Source organism: Uloborus diversus, chromosome 5 (assembly GCF_026930045.1).
Source record: "Uloborus diversus isolate 005 chromosome 5, Udiv.v.3.1, whole genome shotgun sequence".
Taxonomy (NCBI): domain Eukaryota; kingdom Metazoa; phylum Arthropoda; class Arachnida; order Araneae; family Uloboridae; genus Uloborus; species Uloborus diversus.
In genome coordinates this window covers 108,323,770-108,342,493 of record NC_072735.1, presented here as the reverse complement: position 1 = coordinate 108,342,493, position 18,724 = coordinate 108,323,770, and the positions used below count along the sequence as shown (strand labels likewise).

The 18,724-nt window shown below is 34.4% G+C and overlaps 2 protein-coding genes across 2 annotated transcripts in view; one reads left to right on the top strand and one right to left on the bottom strand.

The window, feature by feature from the left end:
• Positions 1-1,734: 1,734 nt before the first annotated feature.
• On the bottom strand, positions 1,735-13,839 carry LOC129222593 (divergent protein kinase domain 2A-like). The gene is made up of 3 exons (XM_054857108.1): positions 13,441-13,839; positions 4,198-4,498; positions 1,735-2,837 (listed from the first exon to the last, which is right to left on the bottom strand). Exons 1-3 carry the CDS (start codon positions 13,483-13,485, stop codon positions 2,533-2,535), a joined length of 651 nt encoding a protein of 216 aa, XP_054713083.1. The 5' UTR covers positions 13,486-13,839; the 3' UTR covers positions 1,735-2,532.
• Positions 13,840-15,556: 1,717 nt separating this feature from the next.
• Positions 15,557-18,724, top strand: part of LOC129222589 (nostrin-like) — a 132,268-nt gene continuing 129,100 nt past the window's right edge. The window contains exon 1 of the mRNA XM_054857103.1: positions 15,557-15,777. Coding sequence (XP_054713078.1) covers positions 15,754-15,777 — 24 coding nt within the window. The 5' untranslated portion in view covers positions 15,557-15,753. The remainder of the gene's footprint in view (positions 15,778-18,724) is intronic.

Here is an 18,724-nt window from a genome sequence, read left to right as displayed (position 1 = left end):
CAAAAAGTAAATAATAAACAACATAAAGCCCCGCTTCCTCTCCAGAAGACAAATAATCTAATTTACATACGAATTACATCCCGAACTCGGGACGGTAAATTAGATGCTTACGAGTTTGATGAATTAGTAGTGCCATCGTACGACTTTTATTCCTCAATGCTTGCCTGTATTGCTTCGAATATTTCCGAAAATGGTGACCCAACAGGGGAATAAAACCTTCCTTCGTTTCAGACGTTTCTTGCAATAAATGATCATTTTGCTTTAATTTTTAACTATGTTTGCTTATTCAACATTATTTTAAGTTAGCAAAATTTCATTTTATTCTCACAAATTTTTCTTTTGGTGAGCAAAGTTTTATGGCAAAGAGTGCAGATAGATTTTAAGGGACTATCTAAAAATAATATGTTTCATCACGAATCCAACACAGCAAAATTGAGAGATTGCGTTCATGTGTTATTGATTTGCTTACAATTTGTATGATATATCATCTATCCAAGAATAACTGAAATATTTGTTTCAGTTTTTTTTTTTTTTTTTTTGAGCAATCACGATTGCTTATTGTTCTCATTTGACAGTCCTTGACGTTGTGGTTCCTTTTTCAGCTTGGACCAGGGATGCAGCACCACCGTCCACCGGCGGCGGCGCGGCTGGTCCTGAGCACTGTCCACCGAATCCACTTTTGCTGGGCGGTAGCGTCCATGTCCACCACACGCATGCTCATACACACTCGCCTACGCGCACGCCTTTGCACACATATACACGCATGCGTGCACACACGTAAGCCTACACACACAACTATGCACACGTAACCACCCAGGAGGAGAGACATGCTTGGGGGGGGGAAGCCATTTCTAGAAACAATAACTCTAATCAGTAGGGTCTTGTCGCAACTTGTGATTGCGAAAAACATAATTTAAACTCAAAGTTTCGGAATTCAAATTCAAAATTTTTTTTTTTAAATTCTACGATATTCAACTGAAATTTTGTTACAAGTTGCCACACATACTTGGCTGCAAAATAATAAAAATTTTAAATTGCAGATTTTTCTTTTTTTATTTTCCTCTTTTTTTTTTCTTTTGCATGCATAGTGAAAAATATCTTCCTTTAAATGTTCATATTTTTTCAAATGTTAAACACGTTTCTCCTTTTTTTCCCCCCCAAATTTTAATGTTTTTTTTTAATGTTGTCAAGTTTTCTCAAAGTTTAGTAAAGTTGAATAAAAATTTCGTCTTTAATATGTGTCAAAAACTTACGAAATAATTTGGTATTTTTGAAAGAGATGCTCATATTTTCGTGGATAAAAATGATTATTTTAGGAAAACATAGAATAACTACTACTCATAATTAGTAACTATTTTATAAAATGCATAGGCTTTCTATGATGCAGGAGGATTTTAAAAAAGAATGTTTTCTCATCTTCAATCTGTAGTTGTTTCCCCTAAATGCTTGCGTAATTTAACTTTTGCTAAAAAAAATGTCGCTCTAGTGCACTGTTCCGTAACATTTGTATAACAAAAGCTACCGAACAATTCATTTATTTCTCTAGACATTTGATTAAAAAAGTCGATTATTCGATAATGTCCAAATATTTTTGGCTACATAGTGCATATTAGTAAGACTTTGCTTAGAGAAAATATTCTTTGGTAATGTCTGTTTATTAAAGCAACCTAAATCATTTATATTACAAAATATGTTTAAAAATTTAATTTACAAAATGCACATACATATTATAGAAGCACTATTTACAATATATACAAAGCAAGCTAACGGTATAAAAAGTTTTTAAAATATCACCGTATCAGATTTCGAATAATGAGAAATGACTAGTAACTTTTTTGAAGAACGTTGGTTTAAAAATTTTTTGGGTATGAAAAATATCGAAAGTCATTTAAAATTGCCAAAAAGCTGCTAAATGAGATTCACTTTTTTTTTTCAACACCAGATACTAAGATGCTGCACCCGAGCGAAAATTCGTCATTAATTGTAAAATCAGTTTTGTTTTCTCGTACTCCAGTGTTATTTTGCTGATAAATTCTGGAATCAGTTGTTAAATTTCGATCTTCCACAAATGCAACGATCTATTGCGTCATTCACTTTCTTTTTATTTTGAAAGGCAATGCATACTTATTAACGAAATGAAATATCTTTGTTGATCAAATGATGAAACATTCATTTCATCTACTCTACAGTTTACTGAACAGAGTAAAAAAAAAAAACATCACTGAACATCCTAAAGATTTTCTCAGTAATAATATTTCGATGAATTTCTTTAATAAATATTATAAGCTCACATATAGGCCTTCATGACTTTCGAGTCTTGATATTCAGGGCCAGCAGCATTTACCGTGTGTGTATCCTGACCAGGCAGTCAATATTTACATTATCAAACAAATTGTGTTAAAGCAGCTTGTGTTTAAGCAGTATATTTGTGACACTGCAGTAAATAAACGGTATGGTGGAAGGAAAAGCAATGTATCGAAGGTCTTATTTGTAAGCACTTATAAGCCATTCTGTATTTCGATAAACATAGTATTACAATACTGATTTCATCGCTTGCAAAAGTTTTGGTATGACATGAAAACGACCTAGATAATTTTGTGGATCTGCGCATTCTTTAATCAGGGATGATAGATTTGTTCTCGCATCCAGATCTTTTGGAATGTCATGTAGAAGGCCTTTTTTTGAATAATAAGCATTCGGAACCAATAAACCCTTGCAAATGGCATAATAGTTGTGATCGGATAAGTCATGATTACAAAAGTCTTCGAAAGAAAAATTTAAACAATCGGAACAAAACTTTCCAGTGCTATGGTGCAACATTTCGGAATGGTCCTTGCCTAGAAAAAAAAAAAAACAAAAAAACTCATACACTAATAGGTAAATTATAGAAAACATTTCATCACATAAAGCACAAGTAATTGCACTTTTGAAAAGAGCCGCTGAAATTGACATAAAACTGCAAAGGTAAGCTAACATTGAGATGTACAGACAAGCGAAAAAATCGTATAGCACTTATGAAAATGCAGGGTGAGTTTCACAACTGCAAGACAGTCGTTTTTTAGAACAACGGTTTTTTTTTTTAATTTTAATTAGCAAAATCCTCCTTAAAAAAGCTTAAACTACATAGCAACCTAACATAGCGTTACATAAATAGCAGAGAGGTGACTTGTGAGAGGTGCCGGATCTAGGGGGGGGGGGGAGCAAGTCGGGCCCTTGTCCTAGGCAGCAACTTTCAGGGGACAGCAAGTTAATCCTATTTGCTTATTTTAGTGTTTTTTGCGTTGAAACTCAAAAACAGGATAGTTAAGGACGACAGTTTCAAAATTTGCACCGGCTCGGATAAAATCGTAGATCCGGCATTTAAATAGAAGTTCACAAAACTAGATGAGTTCATATGAAGTTATATAACCTCAAACTGCACAAATAAACATCCGACTTATGTTACGCGTTTACTGGAAAAGATGTATGAAAGATTACTGCAGTTAAGACATAGCTAGAAATAAGGACGGATACAAGGGAGGGGCGATGGGTGCGATCGCCACTCCCTTGAAGGAACTTGTACTGGCAATTTTTTGACATTGAAACCCTAAAACGCAAGTGTAAACTATTTTTGATAACGATAAGAAAAGGAGTGGGGTTCGAATCTCTCTCGCGGAAACTTTTCGGGACTGAAGTTTCAGAAAAGCAATTTTAGACTACCTTCGAAGATGTTATAGTGAGGAGGGGGGGTTTCAAAGCATTCCAACGTAATTATTATGGAACTGACGTTCTTAAACGCAATTTTAGAACACCTCTTTCAATAGAAAAAGAGAGGAATAGGTCCAGGGACCTTTTTGGCTAAATCTCTATGTTATAGTAGATGCTGTAGACAAAGATGCAGCGGCAGTACCCCCCACCCCTAAACACAAAACTTATATAAATCAGATATGCAATAAAAGGTAAGTTAAAAAATCTACCGCCCTCTCCTTGAAACGTTTATGGATCGGTTCTTGGCTAGCTAGCGTACAAGCTAATTTATCTTTTGAAAATAAGGTCAACCTTCCCTTGTGCTTTCAAATGTTTTTACACACAAAAGCAATGGGCCCCTTTTATTATTTTTTCAAAATGTTGTGTCTAAATACATTTATTAAATGCACAATGAAGAAGTTTAAAGAAATACAATTAAATCATAAGCTTAAGGAATAACATTTGATTTACCTTTCCTTGCTTCAACACGATCTACGATCACAATGTTTTCCACATCAATAAGAAGAACAGTACCATCTGGTCTGACGGCGAAATTGTCCATATTCACATCTGTCATATACAAGGCAAAGTCTAAATTATTTTCAGTCAACATCTGGGATATCTGAAGCAACTGATATGCGACATCAACTCTTTGTTCCCAAGGAGAGTCTTCATAGTTTGCAAGGGATCTCCCGACATACTCTTCAATAATAATTCGACCACATGAACCATGATAATAAGGAAAAGGCCAGCCTTCTATTTGAGGAAAAGCCTGTAGAAAATTATAGAAGAATCACCCAAAATTATCGAAAGAAACATTAAGATACAGATCAGACTAATATCAATATAAAATTTAAATTGACTAGCAACCTAAACACAAAATTACGACGCTGAAAGAAATAACTTCGAATTGCACACAATGAAGATCATTTTGTTCGCAGCAGTAATTCGAGGATTTTAGATCATTTCCCTCTACTGGAATATTTAGAGATCAAAACTGAAGTTTAATAAATTTCGGTATTGATCATGATCAAATGAAAAACTGCAATCGGAGCTTACGAAGAACTTCTGTTACTGCTAGATTTTTAGCAGGTTCTCTAAGATACATTAATTTTGTTATTTCCGTGTCAGGATCTGCATTTTGTCTAGTTTTCTTTGATAAATTATTGCTTTTGGGGAAAGTGGTCAAATTCTGCGCACTTAACTTCCCGCCGTTGTAATACCTTAAATATAACCACGACTTGTCTGATTTTTTCAGCATGTGAAACAATTTACATTCAAAACCTGCTACACAAAGCATCGGAGCAATTTTGTTCTTTAAATTTAATTTAGAAAATAAAACTGAAAACTTGCTGTGCTCAGAATTACCCTACCCAATTGAGCAACTCATCTGCCAGTGCGAACTTAAATGTATTAGAAATTACTGACATAAAAATGCCAGACTTTACTCTAGGCGGCTAACACATAGAACGTATTTTATCATATTACAAATTATAAGGCTTATTCAAATTATTCTTCGTCTACCTCATCAGTTCCATGTGTTTCTTTTAACAATATAGCTAACTTCTAGTTGTTTTAGAGTATAAGTTTCAGGGATATTTGATTCATCTGTGACTGGGGCTCTTGAGGTATTACATCTTAAGAATTTTCTATCTTTTTTAGTTTCAAGGACTTAGGAGGCTGGCGCACTTAAAAAGGGAGGGGAGGGGGGTCAAAAGAGGTACGGGATAAGACAGGTTAAGTGAGTATAGCCCCTTAAGTTGACTTTTTTTTTTTTAATTGTAACTTTAACGTGTCCTCATCATTGATTACATGGCCTTCTCTACAACAACATCAGGACAAATGTTCACACGGTAGCAGGGCCATACCCTCGGTCAGGGCCTGATTGCCCAAAAGGCTCGGGAAGCTTGAGTTTCGCCTCAGGAATTTTAGGTGGCACAGATATGACTAAAACTGCTTAAAAATTCCAGTTTCTATTTTTAGCTGCTTTTTTTAAAGATATTGCAAACATTTGAACTTGCTAACAAAAATGTTTGAAAAAGTTAAATAATTATCGAAATACATTTGATAAAATGTAGCCACAAGCTAGATCTTCAGATGTTGGCTTTGACTCAACTTTGTTACAATGTACTCTTTTATGCCATTTAATTTCCTTTGTGAAGTGTCAAATATGATTCAACATGTTACTACCCACATTCTCTGAGAATTCAAGCTCAACATATGTAAGAAACAAACTTCTGTCAGTCAGTAAGGTGAAATTAACTTAAATTCTGAATTATGCTGGCTCTTTTAGCGTTAGTCAGTGTTGTATCAATGTGCATAGAATGTTTAAAAAAAATTTCCCAAACAAAAAGTTGGGGGCCCAAAAATGAGACCAAAATTTCCCTAATTTCAGAGGTTAATCGGGTCCTGCCGTCGGGGTGGCATTAGCAGGGGTGTGTACGAATAAGGGGGGGGGGACATCACTTACATACATTTCAAAAAGAGGGGGGATCTATGTAGGACATAAGGGTAAACAATATGGAGGGGGGGGGGCAAACTTTCAGTGCCTCTGGGCATTAAGAGGCAATGCCCTACCTTTTGTGACTGATGCCTTACTTTTAAAATTGCATATATGTAGTGATTGCAATACCGGTATACCGAATAAGGGTATTTCGAGCAATTTTGCAATTTCGTAATACCGGTTTTGCTGAGGTAAAATACCGGTATTTTCGGTATTAGCTGAAAATAATAAATATAGTTTTAATTAAAAAAATTTCAATTTAACTCATGAAATATCTACTTATGTTTTAAATGCACATTTCGTTTTCCATGATACAGAACCAAAACCAATATATTGATGTAAAAATTTGGCTTCAAAAACATGAACTAATAGAATATCATCAAAAAAAGTATTTTTTGCACCATGTTTTTATTTTTGTCATTTTCCTGATCATTCACTTTCCCTTTTGTGGAAGTTGATTTCGAGTGTAATTTTGAATGCATTTGTCTTATGAACAATTTATTCCAACCATCAATTGCAGTTATACTTTACGATTTCTTTTTTAATTACGTGTCTCAATTGAACTAAATTTTGACAAAAACTTTTCCTTGTTAGCATTACAAATGGTAATTTGTTGGCACCAGTATTGGTTTGTTGTGCTGTCTCGCTATTAGGCTTCATACTGGGCAAGATAATATTTAGAGATTATATAGTGAATTGAAAATTTGCATAGAGGAAAAGCATACATATGTTCCGTGAATCGAAAGATGTTTTCAGATAGTTACGTAATTATAATTGCAAAGAATTAGGAAAAGAAATCGAATAAGAGAAACCAACGAGATCACATTTAGTCAAGTTTATCGTAAATTTCAAACCAAAGGGCTAATAAAAAGCAAACACAAACCTCTCCTGCTCAAGAGAAAATGATGTTAATATTGGAAAAGTATCGTCTCTCAGAAATTACCACTAGCTTTAAAGTAAAACAATAATAGCAATACGCACAATACAAAACAAACACATACTCACACAAAAGTGTTTATCCAAAAAAAAAAAAAACATGCAACAGACCGAATTATTTGAAGATAAAAGACTTTTAGACAATTAGTGGAGGTGTATCACGCATTGTTAACAGTACCTCTGACCTGCGTGAATTCAGGAAGAGTATTTTCAACTGCACGAAAGTTGAGCACTAAAATGAGTTCCAGGCGTGGAGACAATTCAATAGATGCATTATGTTTTTTTTATTCGTATTGATTTTGTATTATGACATTTGTTCCTCCATTTTAAATTTGTTCACAATACGTTTCAGTAATAATACAATTATTGTACAAAATTATGAAATGTGGCAACGAAACAATATGTTTTCAAGCAATTTTTAAGAAATTTCAAACACCGGTATTAATGGTATTAATACCGGTATTCCGGTATCACGTTTTAAAAATATCGAATATCGGTATTGAATTTTTGGTCCGGTATTGCAATCTCTACATACATGAAACAAAGGAGAAAATTCTGGAGGAAATTCTCAAAACCACCTTCCGATAAAACCAACAAATATTCTCTGAAATTGCATTTATTTATCTCTGGAGAAAAATCTCTGGTGAAGGGTGCTGAACCCCTAAAATCATTGAGAGGGGTCCACATTCTCATTTTTAGATCTCGCAGTTTCGAAAAAAATCCGTGGGAGGTCCCCCGTTCCTCTAACGTCAATACAATTGTGATTTTAGGATTTTAATGTCGAAAGGGAAAGCCTCTTTTTAGCTTCTAGCATCAGTAAAAGTGGTCTGAAATTGTGTTCATCAAAACAATTTCAAAAAAAATCGGAGGAAATGTTCCGAACCCATTCTTTCTTCTTACGTCATCAAAGATGGCCCACATTTGCGTTTTCGGCACTGTGATTTCAAAAAAATATTCGCGGGAGAGCCCCGAATCCTACTTTATGTAACATAATGGAAGATCGTCTAAAGTTGTTTTTTTGGAAATTCATTTTCAAAAAATTACCGAAGAAAAATCTCTGAACCCTATTTCTTCGCCTAACGTTACGAAACATGGCCTGCAAATGCGTTAATAACACTAATATATTTCAAAATATTTTCGTGGGAATGGCCCCAAAATTCCCTTTTCCCTAACATCACCAAAGATCGTCTATTGGAAAATTTTGGAACTTCTATTTCAAAAATTCTGAGCGCGAGTTCCGAATCCCATCCTTCTTTTAACTTCAATCACAGATGTAACACCATTGCGTATTTTAGAATTTCAAATTCGAAAATTTTCCTTTTTGGGGGGAAAGCCATAAACTACCTTTCACTACCACACTGTAAAAAAATAAATAAATAAATAATAATAATAAAAAAAAATATCGTTCCTGGAAAAATGATGGACAGCTAGTGTGCCTGATTTATGCCATTAACATGTCTGGCAAAGAAACAGAAAAGTGCCAGATAAAAGTCAGTAACCTTCCTGAAAATAACCTAGAATCTTCATGAAGAACTCGGAATGCTTTCCAAGAAAACTTAGATATATTTATAGTAACAGTTTGACACCTTTCTGGTTCACTTTGCAGACTCCTAGAGCAGTTTAAAAAACATGGCCGAAGCTAAGGCAAAAATTCCAGCAAGAACTGAACAGGTTATTTGCCTGCAACTCTTGCAAAACCATAGTATTCAGAAATTCGTTTCGCCTTCGGTTTGGAGCTCCGTTAATCTGGTATGATCGTAACAGAACTGTAAGCGAAAAACATAGTAAAGAAGATAAACATATTTTCACACTGGTAGCTAAAAATATTTTTCAAAACAATGAAACACATAAATTCATGCAACTTGCTGCAATTGAGATAACTTTTAGCAAATAAACTTGTTTTCCACAGGAAAATAGTAAAACCTGTGATATCTCGGAATGTTGTAGGAAATAATCCCTGACATTTCAGAATTATTTTACAGTGTATCATCGAACGTAGCATTAAATTGCGTTATTGAAAGTTCAATTTTGAACAATTTCTAGGGTACATTTCTTGAATTCCAACGTTTCCTTTGCCGGTACCAAAAGTAGTCCGAATGGACCGTTTAAGACTTAAATTTCGAAAAAGTTACCAGGAAGGGCTTCTGAACTTCCCCTCCCCTAGAAACAGGCTCGTCATTTGGGTAATCAGGGGAGGGTTCAATTGACTCCCCCCTAGATTTCAAAAACATAACCTAATTAGATATTTTGCATGTATTTTATAGTTTTTATTTCCTAAAAAATGAATTGAGTATAGTATACCCTTTGCTCCCCCCCCCCCTCCTTTGTCAACTTCCAAATGACGGGTCTGTCTAAAAACTTCAAAGACTATCTAAAATTGAGTTTTTAGGGCAATAATTTACTTATTTTTCCGAGGGATAACCCCATACTCCTGTTTTTTGGCATGAACATTGCTTTACGTTTTAAGTTCATTGCTAATTTTCTTTGTTTGCATTTTAAAATGGCGCAATACTTCTGACTTGTGTGCTCATATTCTAGTAATGACCTAGAGAGAATCCCCAAGCACCAGAGCAGCATATAATTGTGGAGAAACTCCAACTGTGCAACAACGTAAACCCCTGCAAGTTTGACTGAGAACCTGCATTGTCATAGCATGTATGTCACTCGAAGAGTGACGATGTAGTTTTGTTAATTAAACAGTGCTTGAACAGAAAATAGTATTATGTGGTCAATTACAACCACTACAAACTCCCCCTAAATCAGAAGATGGACCTGCTCTGTCTCACCTCTTCAATATACCCATATAAAAGAGATAAAGGGGTTGTATACACCATTGTATAAATTTGTAATCAGGGCTGCAAAAAAGCCGGTCGTTTCTAAAAAAAAAAAGGCCAGGCCGGCCGGCTTTTATTGAAAAAGCCGGTCTTTGTAGACTTTTATAAATCATGGACTATATTTTTCATAATAATGATCTCTATTCATTTTAATAAGCTAACAAATGTCAATTTAAGTAATAAAACAATGTGCTGAAAGTAAAATGATAAAAGGATTATATACACAAAAACTGCAAAGCATTTCTAACATCTGACAAACCCTTACTTCTGACTTCTAACCCTTACACTATTGTTGAATGATCCTTCACCTAAGCTGATGTCTTTGACACTGAAAATAGCTTCCTCGTAATCTAAAAACACTTGCATGCAATAATTTGCCACATTTCATGCTTTTTTTTTTTTTTTTAAATGAATCTTGATGTGTATTTGTAAAACAGAACTACATTCTGCATTCATTAAACATCATATTTTAGATTTCTGCTGCTATAGATCAGCACCAGGCCCGCGCCAAACCTGATCGGCGCCGTCGTGCAAACGTCTTTTGAGCGCCTTAGTGCAGTGGCGTTCGAGGAAAATCTAGTAAACACTGGGAGTGAGGTTTTGTAAACAGATATAGTGTGGAAAAAAATTCATTTGAAATTTAATTTATTAAGAAATTTAATTTATTAAGAACAATGTGTAGCTCATCTAATATGTTAATGCATTTTGGAAAAAGAAAATATTCTAACATTAAAGTTAACGCCGCTAAATATCACTTTCATCTCCAATTGATAAATAATTGATCAAACTTTTATCCCTGTCAAAGCATTACAACAGGGTACTAATTGTATTTCTGAATTGAAGCATATTAATACAGATGATATTCCACCTTGAAAACTGAAATTAAAATGTTATCCAGCAAAATAAGTAATTCTAAAGCTCTTTTTTTTTATTTAATACACAAATAGTTGAAGAAAATGGCGAGGGGAAGAGAATCGAGTAATCATGGTCAAATCGTCATTTAACAAAACTATAAAAAGAAAACCTTAATTGTTGTCCACAATATGTAAATGTTAGGTACAAGTAAATATCATGCAAATGTGCTTACCATTTTTGTGTATGTTATAACATGAAGGTGTCAAATTCGAACAGTAGTTAAAAATCACAAACTGAAATAGGCTCCACATTACAAAGAAAAATGCTAACGTATGCATTAATTAGCATCACGTGCTGTCAATGTAAAAAATTACGCTTTTGAAAACACAACACTTGTCGTTTTAGATAAAGGCAGCGAGGCAGATTCCTAGTTTCAATGAGCAGTATAATTTCCAGGAGTGCCCCCCTAAGAGCAAGGATGCACCCCACGCCTAAATATTGCGAAAACCCTCTCAAAACCAAATGCCCCCTCCCCCCAAATGAGAAAAAATACCCATCAAAACACCCCCCCCCCTAAAATTTTCAATGGCACAGTCTGCACTGTGAGACCCCCTTCTCCCAGGTGGGCACTTATATCAGATATCATAAAAAGTTCAATTTTATTTTTTTGGTCGGATTTTTTTTTCTTTTTCTCTCCAAGTGGAGCATTTTTTATCGGTCTCGGTGCCTTTTTGACTCTCGCGCTGTCGTGCGCCGCATAACCTTGCACATAGGGACGCCGTGGCCTTGATTAGCACCTTAATGTATGTGAAAACAAAATGACATAATAAGTGGATTAAACCAAAAAAAAAAAATCAGTCTTGGTTTTCTCCTTCTCTAGGTTAAAATCAGACAGACCTGTTTCAAGTGCTTCCTTCTTCCCACAAACAAGTACTTCTAAAACCCAAAAAATATTAAACTACCAGTTCCCGCTACTATAGCCCAAAGTAAAAAAATCCAGGATTTTTTTTACAGTAATCAGTTAGCTCAGTTTTTAGCACAGAGGGAACTATTTATGTTATGCTCCTATCAACAATTGCAGATCTACGTCATTCCGGCAGAATTTAAATTCATTCACCAATATTGTCTTGTTGGTTTTCTTATATTTATTCTTATATAGGAAACTTTTTTTTCTAAAAATACTTTTCAACTTTTCTGCAGAAAATAAGAAACAGTTTTGATGATCAAAAATAAAAGGTATAAATGCATTGTTATTCAAAGTCTGAATGGTATTACAGCAACAGTGTCATGTGATTTATTGAATTTAACTAAAATTTATTAATAATCATTTGAATGGAATTTGATTTAATACAGTACCTAGTAATTGCATTAAAGGTACAAAAATAATTTTCATTTTGATTGAATTACAATAAAAATATCTCTAAAAATTATTTTTCTTAAAAAAGCCGGCTTTTTTTAAGCGGTTTAAACCAAAAAAAGTCGGCTTATCTTTTTTGGCCCGGCTAAAATCAAACAGCCCTGTTTACAATGGACTTGGGTCATGTGTAACATGCGTGAATATCTTCTGCAAAAAAATCTTCTGGAGCACCCTTTAAAGCAACTTAAGTGCCTTACCTTTTTTCAATGCCTAGCTGTGGTCCTGCATGACAGAGTCCCCTCTTCCAATTCAAAGTAGGCAATATTTTAATTTTTATGAAATAATAACGTGAGAGAAATATAAATTTCACACATAATAAGTTAATTCTTCCTTCTTTTAGCACGTAAAACAATCAATTTTATCATTTTTCAATCAATCATTAATATGAGATAGGGAGAAACAAAGGGTTGTAAGTGGACATTTTCAAGTTTTGCGTAAAACGCATTTGAAGATAAGGTTTTAGGTAGGCTTTCATTGAAATTTTTTTCTAAATCATGCAGTATAGCAGCACCTACCAGAGCTACTAGTACTATCTCTTGCCCCGAGACCAAGGGGAGGTTCACCTACTATTTGTACTGGTTATCTGAAAGTTTTTAATTTTGTCCCTTACATCCCTTCGCTTCTCACTGCCTCAATTTTGAATTCAGAAAAGTGGAGGCCCTTTATTTACGAGCCGCCTATGTTGTAAGTTAAGTTTTTCGCAAAAGTAGATGAAGCAGTTTTGGAGTTTTTCAAACATGATTAAAAGATCTGAAAACTGGTAGTAAACAATGTAATGATCACAATGAGTGATAATTTAAACATGGAAATAAATGGAGAACATTCGGGCAGAGTTAACAAAATATGAGATTGACATAACCGCAATCATATTAGCAAAGTCTACTCAGAGGTACCTCGATGGCAGGTCACAGGAGGACAATTCGGAAGGTTTGTAGGCAACATGGCAATATTTCCAATTAATTGTTTTGTTTTTAATTGTTACAAATTTATTTAACAATCTCCAGTCTCTGCTTAGATGTAGCTAGAAGCATGCACACTTTTTATTACAAGGAGTTTCATTTAATAAATTAAGAACTTCATCCCTTCCAAAAATTTAAGCTCGGGTGCTACCAAGAGATACCTACTTGAAAGATATGAAGACGGAGTTCTTACAGTACTGATAAGCTTACCTGCAGAATAATAACTTCTGGATTAATTAATATGCCATACATCATTTCACCAATTTTATGGATTTTTGGATCTTCCAGTTGATTATCATCATCTACATTTAATTTTGAGAAAATGAAAGAAAGAAGTCGTTCAGAAGGACATCGAGATAAATCTGTCGAACTCTTAAAAGAATCCAAAATGCTTACGAAATTTATTTTGTCACTTTTTGACACTGAATTCTTAATCAATAACTTTATTGCATCGCTTATTTTGCAAAGTTCGCCAAGTTTTGTCTCTTTACATAAAAAAGCATCAGCATCTTTAATTTCCCAGTCATGAGCGAGTTTTTTCAAAATAACTTTTTCTCCTTTAAATTTACCCGAATATACATTTTTTTGATTTAAAAACTGTAGATACTTCAGTTTGCTCATTCCTAATAATGAAATTTCTCCATGATAAAATTGAGGGCACAAGTTCCTTCCGTAGCATGCAGGACACAATGCTTCATTTGTAAACTCGTCGTCTGAAGGATTTAAACGACTATGAAATAAAGGTTTTAGAGAAAATATAATAATAATTATCACAGCAGAGAGCAACAGAAGTCTCTTTTTACCCATCTGAAATTTTACTAGTCAAGAATACTCGCATATTTATTTGTCATTTCGTCCACCGCACATGTAACAGGATGTTTGTAAACAAAGCGCCGTAGGAATAAGATTAGAGAAACTAATCCTGCTTCCCGTGGACGTATATTAGAAAATGGACCAGAAGAAAGATGTCCTTTCCCAATAAAGACAAGAAAACGCTCTTTGCAAAAACTAAAAATGCTTCAATTGAGTCTCCAAAAAACTCAACAGTGCATAACATACGTTATAAACAATAACATACGTTAAAAAACCTGATTTTTTAAAAAATTATTATAGCATTTTAAATGTAAAATGAAAACAATGAAAAGATTACGTATTTATTGTGTACTTAAAATTGAGGATAATGCTGGTGTTCATGTGTCTCAAAATCAAATTATTTATAAATGATGTTCTCGACTTTACGCAATCCTTTTCAAGCGAAAATAGTATGCAGTAAAGTCCCTTTGCAGCACACAACATCCGGCACCCAGCAAGCACGCAACATCCACCCCTGGCATTCCTCTCTGAATTTTGAAGTGTTAAATTCAAATTATGGTTGCGATGAAAGCCATTGTAGTAGAAACCAGAAACCCAACGAGAAGAATCCTGTAAAAATTCGTGATTGCGAAAAACATAATTTAAATTCATGATTTCAAAATTAAAGCTTTTTTAATATTATTTTTAATTTTAATAATTTCGTTTTTGCGTACAAAACAAGTTGAATTAACACATCTACATTCATTTTATAAATGAGAAAAATTATAGGAACTTTTAACATTGAAAGAATGACGTCAGAAATTAATAAAAACGAACAAATACATTTGAAAAGAAAAAAAAAATCAGTCAGTTAACAAATATTTCAAAACTGAACTATTGTGTGCACAAATCTTCAATTGAGATAGAATTGTTTTAAAATAACTAATTTTCATTAGCGTGAACTTCAGTGCCCCCCCCCCCCCCGAGCCCGCAAGATTTATTAGTGAGTCCCCCCCCGCCCCATTAGATTTTTTTAATAATTTCAACATATAGCGTTATTTTTTCAGAGGTACACCCTCATACCTCTTGCGCCTCCCTCCCACCGTTCGTGGGGTCTGCGGGGATGTTATACGCACGTTATGCATGCCACTGCTGATTTTTATTCAAATTACAATTTTAGTTCTGCACACATAAAAATAAGCTTTTTTTATGGAAAAAAAACATAAATAAATTAGTCGTCTTTTGGAAAACTAGATTCGTTCGAAACATTAGATGCTTTGAATTTTACACCGTTTATATTTTTTTACCCTGAAATATGTTTGATCGGATTCAGTCACTTTAAGTGACTGAATTCAATCAAATAAAAGGAATTAAAACATAGAAAAAAAATTTTGGTTGTATATCTATTTTTCACTCACAGATGGCAGCACAATAACTTTTAAAAGTTGTTTTGATACTTTCAGTTAAATATCAGCCTCTACCACGCGATTGTTATATATTTACATTAGTGTATCGGTGTGAGGATAACGTATTTCACACCTCTCGAATCTGGATAACTTTTTTTTGTGTTTATCATAGTTCGGTTGCTGTACATTCAAATATAGTTTGTTTTTTCCATGTTTTCTTGAAGACGATCGACATGATTATGTTACTGGATGTGGATTTCCTCGAGATTTGCTGTTATGAATTTGAAAAATGCTAAGAGTTGATTTGTGAAAGACAGACGGCAAAATGTCATTTCAAGATTGCTTTTGGGTGAGTTAATACATAATTTCATTTCAAAAATACAGTAAATATGAATTTTGAAGAATTCCTGTACGAATTGGTGATTATCGTTTTCATTCTAAAAGAAAAAATCTGACTTTATTTTAGATTATTTATATCGACAATCATCAAGCATTTGAAAAATGAGATATAATTTTAAAACTATTTTTATAAATCCAATTTAAAATTCTGAATTTTTTTTTTTTTTTTTTTCATTTTTACATGTTATACATTTTGATTAGAAATAAAAATTTTGAGCTAAAAACTAAAGCAGAGACCAGACCCGTCATTTCAAAGTTTTCCTGGGGATGGGGGAGGGGGGCAAAGGGACATAGAGTTTGAATATGAATTCAATGTTTTTTTTTTAAATTGGAAAAAGGCATCAAAATACAAGCATGAATTCAAAATAACTGCATCAATGTTTTTTAAATCCAGGGGGTGGGGGTAGTTGAACCCCCCCCCCCCCCTGCCCAAAAAATGACGGGCCTGACAGAGACTGCTGACTTTCAGCAAGATAATGTAAAAAATTAATCCACTCAAGTCTTTTAATAAAAAATGGACTAGTTTTTTTTTTTTTTTAATTCAGTGTTGTCACATTTGTTGTAACGTCACTTTATTGTAATAAATGTGGCGCTTTAATTAGTGTTCATGAAATTGTTGAAATATCAACCTAATAACATGATATTTAATTTTAACAACTACTTGAACGCTGAATATCATGACCGCCTCAAGGGAGCATGGCATTCATCTGGTGTTTTTACTCACATTCTTCTTGGTTTTGGAGGTGATTCTTGTTATTGGGGGGGGGGGGGAGGGAGGCGTATAAATTTGAGAAGTGCTCCTGGGAAGGTTTTTGTCTTCAAGTGAAAGGCCAAGCTGCTAATTCGCGTGTTCACAACTTTTTTCGAAAATTTAATTCTTCTTTACAACTTTCTTGCGATTAAAAGTATAAGAATTTTAAAGATAAGTAAAAGTTTATGCGGGTGAAGACACAATCGATCTTTTTAAAATATGAAAAATTTGGTCTCGTCGAATGCTCTTGATTTTGTTTCTGTAATCATTGTATGTAATTATTTATTTCACGAAATATATCCGTTCCTTAATAATTATAGAGCTGAACACGTCGTCTGTGCATGGAAAACACCAAAAACCATGGACCAAACCCACACTTTAAATAAAAATAGCGGAGCGTCAATTAGAGAGAGAAATGAATTAATGCACACCAAATCATTTTCCCCATGGAGCGTTAGTATGATTGGTTCGTTGATAGTAGATACAGTTATTCCAAGTTGTCCGTGGTGAATTCAGTAGCGGCGACTTGGAGGGGGGGGGGGGGGGACCGCTCTTGCACTTTTTTTCAAAGATCACCTAAACTTTTAGATTTTAATTAAGAAAAAAAAAACATTCGGATCAAGACGATCCGAATCCTAATGTAACGAAAGATAGCTTAAAATTGCAATTTTAAGACTTGGATCTCTAAACATTTCCAGGGAGAGCCCTGGATACACTCCCTCCTTCCCCCTAACTTCGAAGATGACCTAAATTTGCATTATCAGAACTCCAGTTGAAATTTTTTTTTCTGGGTACAAACTATCTTGTGTAAAGAATAAATACCTTTGTGCTGAAAAATTAAAATGTCAGTAATCCAACGTTATTAAGCACAAAACTTGCAAATGATTGCAGACACGTGTTTCGGTGTTATAAGGAACACCTTTTTCAATGCAAAGAAGTGTGAGCTTTTGGATGAAAAGTCATCCGAGAAAAGCTTTTCTCGGATGACTTTTCATCCAAAAGCTCACACTTCTTTGCATTGAAAAAGGTGTTCCTTGTAACACCGAAACACGTGTCTGCAATCATTTGCAAGTTTTGTGCTTAATAACGTTGGATTACTGACATTTTAAACTATCTTGTGGTATCCTTACATCAGTAAAGATAGCGAAAAATTGCGTTTTGAAGACTCCAATTTAGAAAAGACGATTCGGGCGTAGTTCGCAATGTGAAGTCATCAAAGGAAGTCTGAAACTGACTTTTCAAGACTTCGTCAGTTCGAAAAAATATAAAGGAAGGAGAACCTCCGAACATCTTCATTGTGGCTGAAGTCTGCCAACGATAGTCTGAAATTTTCGGGAGAGAACCCCTCACCCTAGTTTGCTAAACATGATCTTAATTAGCAGTTCAGCAATACACCAGTTTTGGATTTTTTGGGGGAAGAGCCCATCCACCCTAGAGCGGCACAGTTAGCTGAAAAACTGATGTGTTAAGAAAAAAATAATAAAGAATTAAGAAAATGTATTTTCGCAGCAAGAAACAAAAACAAATGACTATTTTTTTCTTTCTCTATTGCATATTAAAAAAGTAACGTCAAAGAAATTGTAAAATTCTGTTTGTTGTGAGCCTGCGTCCAGGAAACCCCATAGCACCTACAGCCTTGAAATTTTGTGCAAAATTACTTCCGAATCCCGGGGTTTGCACCTGGGCACATTAGCGTACATAGACTTTGGTGCGCCTCCCCCCCCGCAAGATTTATAAATGCGCCCTCCCCCATTTTTTTTAAATTTTTTAACATAGTGCTTTTTTTTTAGAGCGTATGCCCTCATACCTTTTGCACCCCCTCCCCCCGCGCCGCGGGTGTTGTTGCTTGCTATATACGCCACTACCCTGGTGGTCTCCTTAAATATAAAAGGCAGTTGGACAAGTTAAGAAATACAGAAAATTGTTTAAAAAAATGCAAGCACCTGTTTCAGGGTTACAAGGAATCCCTTTTCTGAGCTTGTGAACGAAAAGACATACGGCAAGAGCTTCTGTCGGGTGCTTTGAATTTGAGCTATTAAAAAGGGAAATGACTCTTACAGTTTCAAATTTACTCTGTAAAGATAAAGAAAGCGGTTGACATAGGCTTATAAAAATAATGAACTGTTATCAATATCAATTCAAACCA

Excerpts from the sequence above, each read along its gene's own strand:
- LOC129222593 (XM_054857108.1), bottom strand. The coding sequence starts at position 13,485 with ATGATGTATGGCATATTAATTAATCCAGAAGTTATTATTCTGCAG. Across the intron at positions 4,499-13,440 it reads CAGAAGTTATTATTCTGCAG|GCTTTTCCTCAAATAGAAGG; the intron begins GTAAGCTTATCA and ends AATTTTCTACAG. Across the intron at positions 2,838-4,197 it reads TCGTGTTGAAGCAAGGAAAG|GCAAGGACCATTCCGAAATG; the intron begins GTAAATCAAATG and ends TTTTTTTTCTAG.